The sequence below is a fragment of the Necator americanus genome, chromosome V (assembly GCF_031761385.1).
Source record: "Necator americanus strain Aroian chromosome V, whole genome shotgun sequence".
NCBI lineage: Eukaryota > Metazoa > Nematoda > Chromadorea > Rhabditida > Ancylostomatidae > Necator > Necator americanus.
The window spans coordinates 25133142-25144443 of NC_087375.1; the positions used below are offsets into that span (position 1 = coordinate 25133142).

The 11302-nt window shown below is 43.7% G+C and overlaps 4 protein-coding genes across 6 annotated transcripts; all 4 read left to right on the forward strand.

The window, feature by feature from the left end:
• Window positions 1-62: 62 nt before the first annotated feature.
• RB195_015113 (uncharacterized protein) lies at window positions 63-1428 on the forward strand (the record flags this gene model as incomplete). Its single annotated transcript, XM_064205664.1, has 2 exons — window positions 63-145; window positions 837-1428. The coding sequence occupies 2 exons, from the start codon at window positions 63-65 to the stop codon at window positions 1426-1428; spliced, it is 675 nt and encodes a 224-aa protein (XP_064061545.1).
• RB195_015114 (uncharacterized protein) lies at window positions 346-1428 on the forward strand (the record flags this gene model as incomplete). The annotated part of the gene is made up of 2 exons (XM_064205665.1): window positions 346-364; window positions 665-1428. 2 exons carry the CDS (start codon window positions 346-348, stop codon window positions 1426-1428), a joined length of 783 nt encoding a protein of 260 aa, XP_064061546.1.
• Window positions 1429-1517: 89 nt separating this feature from the next.
• Window positions 1518-1718, forward strand: RB195_015115 (uncharacterized protein; the record flags this gene model as incomplete). Its single annotated transcript, XM_064205666.1, has 1 exon — window positions 1518-1718. One exon carries the CDS (start codon window positions 1518-1520, stop codon window positions 1716-1718), a length of 201 nt encoding a protein of 66 aa, XP_064061547.1.
• A 934-nt stretch (window positions 1719-2652) lies between these two features.
• RB195_015116 (uncharacterized protein) lies at window positions 2653-11272 on the forward strand (the record flags this gene model as incomplete). Of its 3 annotated transcripts, XM_064205669.1 has the most annotated exons (8): window positions 2653-2714; window positions 2771-2894; window positions 2967-3028; window positions 3108-3200; window positions 8545-8668; window positions 9217-9898; window positions 9958-10352; window positions 10472-11272. In XM_064205669.1, the coding sequence occupies 8 exons, from the start codon at window positions 2653-2655 to the stop codon at window positions 11270-11272; spliced, it is 2343 nt and encodes a 780-aa protein (XP_064061548.1). The 3 variants fall into 3 exon arrangements, with proteins under 3 accessions (XP_064061548.1, XP_064061549.1, XP_064061550.1); XM_064205667.1 differs by lacking the exons at window positions 9958-10352; window positions 10472-11272 and having other exon boundaries at window positions 9217-9942; XM_064205668.1 differs by lacking the exons at window positions 2653-2714; window positions 2771-2894; window positions 2967-3028; ... (2 more) ...; window positions 9217-9898; window positions 9958-10352 and having other exon boundaries at window positions 10607-11272.
• Window positions 11273-11302: the final 30 nt, after the last annotated feature.

Sequence of the window (11302 nt, forward strand, 5' to 3'; positions counted from 1 at the left end):
TGCTGCAGAGATTTAAAATGTTGAATGTCGAAGAAAATTCATTACTAGTGTTTCATCTTGATATGGGACTCTTATCATTATCAATGATTAAGAAGCATCTTGACAAGTTCTTGGAACGATACACACCTACAATACATGGAATCCAGTAGCGACAATTACCAAGGAACAATTTTCAGCTCTTTTCTTTTTTTATTAACTTTCTTCCAGTTTCTGTCGGGTTTCTTTTTTTCTTGTTGGCGGAAAAGACCCAAAGCAGTACATTTTTCTGTAAAACACTTTGTTTTACGTCTCCAACACACTCGATGCTTAGATTTTAACGATAGTTTCATATTATTGAATTCTTTGATGGAAGACTCAGAAGAAAGTAATTTTTAATATTTTTCGAGGGAGCCATAATTTCAGCTGTTTTTTCAACTTATTCTTATCGTACTCAATTACCTCCATATATAGGTTGCAAGAACACCACGCTCCCTTACATTAACTGCACAGAATGTAATTCATAATAATTCTGACAGCAATTGATTGCTCCATCTTCGAAATGAAAGATATGGGAAACTTTATCATATTTCAACGTGAATTTGAATTATTAGTAATATTCAGAGACAGTATCAAACCATTAGGGTGTTCGGAAAGTATCTGCTGAAAATTTCGCAGATTTTTTGAGATGTTCTGGAATTATATAAAGACACTACCGGTTGTATACAGATAACATATCTGGCCCCTCTTCCTTGCCTATTTCATCCTACATTGACCGAACATTCCACCCATATTCGACACGTACTCCTTTACGAGTTCGAATCTGGCCACCCCGCCACTGAAGCCCATCGAAACTTAAGTCAAGTATTTGGCACTGAACCCGCTTCTGAGCGGTCTGTGCGTGCCTGGTTCCAGCGCTTCAAAGCCGAAAACAAGAAAATCGAAGATGAGCCTCGCTCTGGTCGACCGACTGCAATATCGTTCGACGAACTGAACAATCTGGCGGAGCGTCACTCAAATGAAAGTGTGAGGTATTTTGCTGCCAGTCTTGGCTGTTCGCTCTCCACCGTGAGCAATGGACTGCGATCTCTCGGAGTGGTGAAAAAGCTCGGTCGGTGGCTCCCACATGCATTGAGCGACAAAGACGTTTGGACATCTGCACTCAGCTGCTCTCGAGAAGCCGAAGATTCGACTGACTGGACACCATTGTTACTGGAGATGAAAAATGGGTCCTCTACGTCAACCACAAATCACAAACGTGCGTGGTGCGCTAGCGATCAAATGCCGGATCCCTTCGTGAAAGGTGAAATCCATGAGAAGAAGGTCATGCTGAGCGTCTGGTGGGGAGTTCGTGGAATCTACCGTTTCGAACTGCTGCCAGACAACACGACAGTTACTGCCGAGGTCTACTGCGCTCAACTGCAAAGGCTGGCCGATAAGATCTGCAAGTAGCACCCGAAGCTCGACAACGTTCGCCTGCTGCACGATAACGCGCACCCTCACATCGTGAAGAAGACTTCCCAGAAAATTCTGGAGCTGGGATGGGAAGTTCTACCGCACACACCATACGGCCCGGACCTGGCCCCGAGGAGAAGTGCTACGATGATCGTGACCACCTCGAAAGTGACCTTCGGGCTTTCTTCGCCTCCAAGTCGCCGGAATTCTACGAAAAAGGAATCCGTGATCTTGTGAGACGTTGGCAGAAGGTTGTCGATGTTGATGGAGATTACTTCGTCAAATAATTAATGTTGTTAAAAGTTGTGTTGTTTTGAAATTTTGCCGTATTTCGGCAGATACTTTCCGAACACCCCAATAGTATGATAAAGGGTCACAAAGAAAGCAGCTATTATTTTTGAAACCGGAGAATTAAATCCCCAGTATGTGCAATTTCTCTTCTCGATTAACTTCACTGTTATCAAATCTATTGTAAACAATATGGCATGGAAGCTACACATCTCGCCTTCAACTCAACGAGCTGTCATAAATAGTTTTTCATGGTTGATCCCTAGCGAAATCACGGAGCGGCGTGAAAGAAATGGTGAATAAAAAAGTGACACGTGTAGCTTGATCGCAGAAAAAAATGCATGGCTATAAATGATTAGAAGAATTATTAATTAGCAATTTCCATTCTAGAATTCGCAAATTCCATTCTAGAATTCGCAGTTTCCATTCTGCGCTGTCTCCCATCGCCTTTCACTTCGAGGCACGTCAGAACTATGAACACAGTTTTATGTAGCCGCTGCACCATTGTCGTTAGAAACAGCTGGAATTGGCAATAAGTTCCATTCTTTTTTTTTGGTTGAAATATTCGAAGATTCCAGGAGTATGAAACACAAGCATACATTCATATTCTAGAGGCCTCGCTCTCTAATTCAATTAATTCATCTTTAATTCATTGCATAATGTTCTTGTCTCATTTCTGCTCCAAATTAGCATTAATTAGCACTAGCTTCTCATACAGTGTTATTCTCGATTTGTTCGTTTGCAGTCTGGTTCTGCAGTTATCAGCTCGTGACTATTTGGAGCTTAAAATCTTCTTGACAGGAATTTAGCACTCCTCTGCTTTAACTTCTTTGCTAAAAAAAAGTGTCAGCGTATTAAGAACAGTGAAGATAACAGACAGACTGAGGTAACGTATTGAATGCTGCCAGTTTCTGAAAACATCCAGTTTCAGATATGATGGCAGCAGTTTATCTGCTTCCGTGTCTTGTTTTAGCAAGCGCTCATAATTATTATTGGTAGGTACGACTTTTGGGAGCACGGATGGCATATCTATACTCTTTGCTTCGTTCAGGTATGACAAACCACAAGTATTGGAAGATCGTCCGACAATGGTACATTTATTTGAGTGGAAATGGACAGACATTGCAGCAGAATGTGAGAATTTCTTGCAACACTATGGCTACGGTGCTGTACAGGTAATAAATAAGTTTATGTCCAAATATTTTTCTTGCTGCCTGTTTGCAAACATGTTTGTAAACGAAATCTAGATTTCACCGCCAAACGAGCACATCGTCTTTGTAGAAAATGACGACGTACCCTGGTACGTGAGGTGGGGATTAATGTATTCTTATCCGTGTGGGTTGCCCTTATTGTTAAGAAAAGATTTCACCCTGATATCAACTCTTCAGATATCAACCTGTCAGCTACAAGCTGATTTCGCGCAGTGGAGACGAATCAGAATTCAAAGATATGGTGAACAGATGCAACAAAGTTGGCGTTAGGTGAGCATTTAGTGCTAAGCTAATTTCAGTTATTGAAAAGACTGGCAAGTGGGGAAAAATAGCGACATGTTTGTTTTTAGGGCAAACCTTCTTTTGTGAAGAGCTACCTATATATTTTTTTCTTTTGATCCTCTTTTGATAATGTTATTAAGTAATTACCCTATTAACTTCTTCATCTTCCAGTTGTGGTTCCAAGTGTTTAGCTCTTCCACAAAAATTTGATTCAGCGGAGTGCCGAACCCGCGTCGTCCCATTGTCATATTGTAGGAACAAAATATTGATTTTTTCGAGTTTTTCTTCATTGTTCTCTAAGTCGACTTATGCTCCTGACTCTTCTCTTTTTTCGTCGTATTATGTTCTTCAATCAGTAGTTAAAAATACTTCACAAATTTTAGAATAAGAATGGAATAGCATTCTTCTTAATTTGCTCGGGGCGAATGAGCCGAGCTTTCACCTGTGAAACTATTGACTATGAAATTGCACTTCTACTGCACTAGAAATTCAAACTATTCCATAATTATAAACAATTTCGCATCACACGAAATCTAATGAATTATAAAATCAAGGATATCCTTCAGTATCGTACTCGTCAGCCAACTTTAGGACGTTTAAGCATTCGATATTATGAAAAGTTTAGGGTAATCTGCTTAATCGTGATTGTGTTCAAGAATACCGCAAAAAATAAATGTGCAAGAAGAAATCGTATTCCGTGCCGTTCACTGCCATGTTGCATTGTTACGTATTCATTCGCTATCGCTCGTATTGAACAAAGCACAAAATGTGAACGGCGGTTTACCACCTCTGCGGTTTTTTGCACTTTTGTTAGTTGTAACTCTTTTTCTCTTTTCCAAGGTTTAGTTTTTCCTGAAGGATTACACCTCGTTGGGTAATTGACGAAATGGATACGCTCCATCAGTTTCGCCCGGAGCAGCGTATACGAGTGTACGTATTGGAAACGTACAAGCTATATCACCTGCACTGTTATACGGCGAAAGATTCCCATACATTGCAGACAGATGCTGTCGCCTAGCACATCGCCAAAGCTCATAACCTGAAAGGTCAACTGCCTGAAGGGAGCATGGAATCTTTGGCAACAACCATTCGCTTTGTCACACTGAACTGCTGCACACTGTCGAGTGAACTCCGACAAACCGCCCTGTTTAGGATTCTGCGATATCTCTCTGTGCCGTTTCTGCATTGCAGGCGACACGCATGAGAGAGCGACCCGTCATCAGCATCGAAAATTACACCACATACTGCGGCGATGCTGATGGGAAGAAAGTAGGTGGCTGCAAGATAGCTGTGAAGAACGATTACAAAAAAATGGTGGAGGAATTTGGCTCAACGTCGTCTAGATGCGCCTTTCTACGATTGCGGGGCCGCAGAGGACGTAAACTCTGGATCGTAAGTGCTCATGCACCTACGGAAATCGCTGAGGACAACAGTAAGGATGCCTTCTACGCTGAAATCAATGCTTTGATTTCTAAAATACCCACCAAGCATAAGATCATTATCGGAATCGATGTAAACGCGAAGACTCGAACAATAATCCGATGTGCTAGGAAAATGGTATTATCCAGCGGAGGGCAGGTCGAACAACGGTGACCGTCTGGTTGACTTATGTAAACAGACGGGTCTCATTATCGCTTCCACGTTTGAGAGGAATCATCGACGCCATTAGCTAACGCCGCAGGGTTCAACCTTTTTAACGCCTGAAGAGCAGGACGCTATCAGAAAGTTCGATCTTGATGACATGAATCAACGACCAACTGCTGCACTTCGAACACCGGCCGAATGTACAACACCATTTGAGGTGTTGGCGGGGGTAAGACAAGGGGCAGTGGCAAGACACTTCCTGTTCAAATTCGCTATCGACGACATCATGCAGTCGATCAGTGTCCTGCCGATATCGTCTTAGCACCATCATGGTGTCCTTTGACTGATCTCGAGTACGCCAACGATGTTTCGCGTTATTGTCGCATGTTATTCGCTGAAAGCACTACAAGACTTCAACATGTTGCCAACTTTGTATCAAAGTTGACCGCAGTCTATGGATTACGTCTACGCCTTGATAAATGCAAGCGGATATGGATCTTCTCGAGACCTCGAACGGGAATCAGGGTGAACGGACAACCAATTGAACTCCACTGTGAGTTCTGTTACCTGGGCTGTATGCTGATGAACAACGGCAGCTACGAGAAAATATTCAGCAAAGATGCACTAAGGCCGTTTCCGCATTCGACTCCTTAACAGTATGTCTGTGGTCGACCCTCATCACCAACGAAGTCAAGCTGCGAGTCTACCTATCCGCGATTCGCCCTATCATGATGTACAGATCTAAGACTTGGGCAGCACCGTCTACGGTGATAGAGATGTTTGATTGCGGAAAGGAAGCTGTTTAAGTGGCTGTTTGCTACTTTTGGCCCAACATACGCCACAATGAAGAGCTTTACATGGAATTCGATGTGGTGTACCGCGGATGACATGTGGAAGATATCAATATCTTGCACCACTTTCGAAAGTGGCTACAGAAGATCGTTTTCGCTTCTTTTTCATATAATAATTAGACCAGCAGATCGCCTTGCCTAACGAGTTTTGAGGAGTCTGCTGGAAGACGCCACTTGGCCGAAAGTGGAAGTTCTGGACTAAAGCGGTGAAAGAGGACCTGAAGACACGCGGCGTGGATAGGCAGTTCAAGCGAGACGCAAGGTTTCGGAGGATATAGGATAGCGAGGAATGGATCGATGCAAGCTCTCACAGAAGATGGAGAAGGTTGGGCAGAGCTATGTTCAAGGACGACCTCGATGAAGATGTGGGTAATCATGTCAGGCGATGACATCAGCCCGGCGATTAAGTCAAGTAAGTCAGATGCGCTCCACATTGGCTGGTGCAGTTTAGTCGGAAATTAGGTGCTGATGTGAATTTATCTTGCAGTTATGTGAATTATCACATGACTCGAAAAAAAAACTACTACTGTCGACTACACATCTACACTCTCTCACTTCTGCCGACTTTGGAAATATTTGACATATTGGATAATGTTATCCTTTTTAATTTGACGGACTTCAAACGATGTAACGTTTATCTGCCCACTGGTAATAATAAGCATTTCAAATCACAGAGGCATCTTCGTTAAGCATTTGAGCACTCGTTTACATTCTGGACGGGTCCGATTGGACTTCCCCAATCTCGTTACCGAAATTTTTAATCCCGCCGTGTTCAACCAATGTTGCTGTTCTCGTCTCAATTGGTACTGGTGTAAACTTTCGGCTAGTGGTGAACACTCAGCCTTTTTGAAGGGTAAAATATGACAAGAAATAGAATTCATTTCACGTTTGTTGCTGCGTTCATCATTTGGAATTCATGCTTTATGGTTAGCACTTACACTAACAGTCGGGATTCTCAATAGAACGTCATCAATTAGAAGAACAGAGAAGAGTTGGAAGATAGTACAACAAATAGGAATAGGTTTTCCATAAAATATGGGTTCCTTGAGAATTATCGGGTAATATCACTGCAGCGTGCAATGTACAAGGTTTTGATCATCAGATCATCCTGGATAGGCTAATCAAACATTGCGAGGAAACTGCCCATGATGAACAACCCGGCTTTCGTTCTAGCCGATCTACGATTGACTTAGTGTTTATTTTCAGGAGAGTTGTCGAAGTTCGGCAGCGGCATTCGAAACCTCGAAACCTCTTTTCCGAACTTCGAAGCCGGTTTCGGATCTCCTCATCAAAGGTTTCTCCTCAGCGAGCTTTGCGCCTTAGGAATTTCAAGGAAATTCACACGCCTTGTAAACAATATGGATAGAAGAACAAGTACTGGGGTTCGAATACCAGCTGGATGTACTACACTGTTTGAAGTTAAAACTGATTGACACAAGTGGGCGTGGTGAGATCATTTCTGTTCAGCTATGCCATTAATGACATCATGAGAAGAAGAGTTGAGCAGTGTTTTGCCGATGTCCTCTTTCCTACTGAACTTGCGGAAGAGTTCTTTTATTTGGGCTACATGTTGAAAAACGATGGCACTTACAGAACAAGAAGAAGAATGAAATACAAGAAATATTCGGCAAAGATGAGCAAGTCTAATTCGGCATCCAACTCCTTGACTAAGTGCCTGTGGTCAACCCATACCATCAAAGAAGCCAAGCTGAGTGTCTACCTATCATGATGCAGACTGGTCGTGGAGACTTGGGCAGCACCGTCAACCGTGATGAAGAAGTTTTAGTGTAGTACGAAAAAATCTGCTTAGACGGCTGTTATGCCATTTTTGGTTGATCGTGCACCATAACGAAGAACTTTACGCAGAAGTAGATATGGTGTACTGGCGAATAAAGAGGGTAACACTAACATCTTGCCCAGGATCTGAAATAGTAACAAAAGAGTGTCTTCAATCTTTTGGTCACATCATGAGGAGATCATCTGATCGGCTCGTCTAAGTTGTCCTGACTATGATCTAACGCTCAAACTGGAAAACGCCTACTGATTGTAAAAGAAAGTTCTGGTCGGAGGTGGTGAATTAAGATCTGAAGAAACGTGGTATCGATAATCAGTTCAATCGAGACGTAATGTTTGGCAGATTATGGAATAGCGGCGGCTGAATAGCCTTCTACACGAACTCTGGCTGGAGATCGAACAGGATGGGTCAAATATGTCCAAGGACGACTCACTTCGATGATAGCTACACATAACTGTACTATCACTATGAATATAACTATCACTACGATAATAACAATAACTGCTTTAGGACATAGCACTTATCAAGTCAAGTAAGTCATGCGTTTTTTTTTGAAGAAACATTGTTGTCAACGGAAAGAGATCATGTGAAGAAGTGGTGACGTTAACATCTATTCATGTGGTCGAAGTGCAGTGAAGCATATTTTATCAGTTTTACTTTGCAAACCTCTTCTATTAAACACATTGGTAACCATAATCATTTTGAGATGACTATTGAGTATTCAAAAAGAATCGAACGCAACAAAAAGAACTTAGATTCAGCTCGACGATAATCAATTATAAACTGTACGTGCTCCATAGCAAAAAAAAGGCAACAATTAATTCTTCAATCATTCAATGAAACCGCGTCAGATCAACTCTTTATCTTTATCCTGAATCTTTCTTTAGCTTATTATCACTTACTTGCAAAGAGAATTATCGTCGTTGTTAAAATGATCTACTGGAAGCAGAACAAAGACGAAATTTTATAATCGAGGTAACTTCGGAAATTTCTGATCGTATTGTAGGGTGAGATCAAGAAGATGTCTCTTTGTTGTTGTTTCACGCCTGTGTAGAAGTATTGAAATGCACCGAATGTCAAGAAACATATCAACGTTTTTCAGAATCATTGTCGACGTTGTTATGAACCACATGGCAGCAGTTTCACAAAAGTCAGGAATAAATGGAAGAAAAGGAAGTGCAGGGTCATTTTTCGATGCAACTGATGGAATAGAGCTGTTCCCAGAGGTGAAGTTTTCTAAGCATCTAAAGTGTCTTTTTTAACCCCCTATAAGAACAATTATTTCCCTCCAAATTGCCTTAAGGAGTGATGTGCGACGTCAATTTACGATGTCCTGATGATATTTACCATCGAAATATTGAGTTGAAATCTGAAAGGTGTATTTGAAGGCGGCGCATCACGAAATTGACGTGGTACTAAAACCTCGGAAAAAAGGGTGAGATCGAGTTGTAGATTATGGAAATGAGCGTGGCTCTTTTAGTCTAACCGTTGTGAAAAGTGGTGAGGGGACCGTCTTTTTTCCTACGAGATGCGTCAGAACGTTCTTCTTCCGTTCCGGTCCTCTCAGCAGCCTTTTCATTGGTTTCTCTTGAATAGGCTGGTGACAAGACATCACTGATCTTCAATTGCTCTCACTTGAATGCGGCGCTCACGGATCTCCCTTACTAGAGGGATCACAGCCGGTTAGCCGCGAGGCTACGTGGCGCGTCCCCGGGTGGCGGATAGGGGGCTAATCGCAGACCAAAAGCGACATTGTGCTTGCCCAGAGACGCAGGTGGATTCAGGGGATGGAATCCCTGTTTGTGCTGAGCCAGGACTGACTCGTGACATCCTTGTATCCCGCACGTCGGTCCGGCCAAAAACCTGCAATCAAGTGACTGGGAGGTGCAAGGGAGGCGGTTTCGAGTCTGATGATCTGATGATGCAAGCCAAGAAGATCAAATACGACGTCGTCGGACTGACCGAGACGAGGCGACGTCACTCTCTCAACGCCGTATATGAAGCTGGAGAAGAACTGTTCTTAGGAACATGCGACAGTAGAGGTGTTAGTGGAGTTGGCGTCCTCGTCAACACGAGTATGGCAAAGAACATAGACTCTTTCGAACAACGTACGACCCGAATCGGACGTCTGTGGGTGAGAAGATGTGGTTCAACAGCAGCTTTGACTATCTTCGTCGCTTACGCTCCAACATCAAGCTACGAAGAAGAAGAAGTCGATGCTTTGTGTATGGACCTGGAGAAGTTCTACCGAGAAGATCATGTCTTCTACAAGGTCATAATAGGCGATTTCAACGCCAAAGTTGGCCCAAAAAGAACACCTGAGGAACTCCACATCGGGACCCACGGCCTACAATGGAATGACCAGGGGGAGAGGCTCTCCGAGTCCATCATGACGACTAAGACCAACCAGATGAACTCGCAATTCCAGAAGCCCTCCTCTGGATGTGGGAGTTACCGTAACTCACGTCCGAGCTCGCAAGGCTTTGCAGAGAGGCGATAAAAAAAGACCTTAAAGAGAGAAGAGCAGAAGTGCTGGCTGAAGCTGCAGAGGCGTGGAAAACCATCCGCTATGCCCGTCGAGACTTCGCTAGTCGCAAGACGAGGATAACTGCTCTCCGGACCCCGAAGGTAACAACCACTGCACCGAGAAGGGGGATGGAGAAAATCATCTTCGACTTCTACTCTGATCGCTTCGACAGCCATGTCCACTTGCCTCTTCACTATCTGAGGGAAGACGGACATGTCATTCCAGAGGTTCTCCCGTCCGAAATACGCCATGCTATCATTTCGATAAGAAATCGTGCAGCACCTAGTTCCGACAAAATAAGACCAGAACACCTGAAGAACCTTCCGCCAGTACTCATTAACACCCTGGCGAGGCTCTTTACACGTTATCTGTCGGAATGCAAGGTTCCTAAACAGTAGAAGACCAGCAAGACCGTGTTGATGTATAAAAAGGGAGATCCACATGACATCGGCAACCATCGTCCAATCTGCTTACTGTCACAAGCCTACAAGCTCTTTACAAGAGTGATCCTAATAGGACTGAAAAAGTCTTGAATGAAGGACAGCCATGCGAGCAAGCAGGGTTTCGAAAAGTATTAACCACGACTGACCACATTCACACTGCTTCGAAACTCATCGAGGTGTCACGAGAGTACAAGATGCCGCTCTGCTTCACTTCCATCAACTTGAAGAAGGTCTTCGACTCAGTTGAGGCGGAAGCGGTCGTAGAAGCCTTGGACAACCAAGGCGTCTCTACTCAGTACATAAAGGTACTTCGAGAGTTATACAGTAACTTCACAACCGGAATTTCGCCATTCTACAAGAACATCATCATTGACGTGAAGAGGGGGGTACGACAAGGTGATACAATTTCACCCAAAATATTCACAGCCTCCCTCGAGAATGCAATGCGAAAGTTGGAATGGGACGACATGGGAGTGAAGGTTGATCGTCGGCAGCTACACCATTTGCGCTTTGCTGATGACATCGTACTGATAACATCTAGCGTCAGCCAAGCGGAACGAATGCTGACCGAATTCGACGAAACATGTGGATGCATCGGTCTTCAGCTGAATCTACAGAAGACGATGTTCATGCGGAACGGATGGGTCTCGGATGCCCCATTCACGCTCAACGGAACGAACATATCCGAATGCACCAGCTACGTTTATCTGGGTCGGGAACTGAACATGATGGACGACCTGACCCCCGAGCTGGGCAGGAGGAGACGAGCGGCTTGGGGAGCATACAAGAGTATCGAGGATGTAGTGAAGAAGACCAGGAGCACCCGGCACCTATGCTTCGGAAACCTGGGCATTTTGTAAGCAGGAAGAAAACGCGGTGAGCGTCATTGA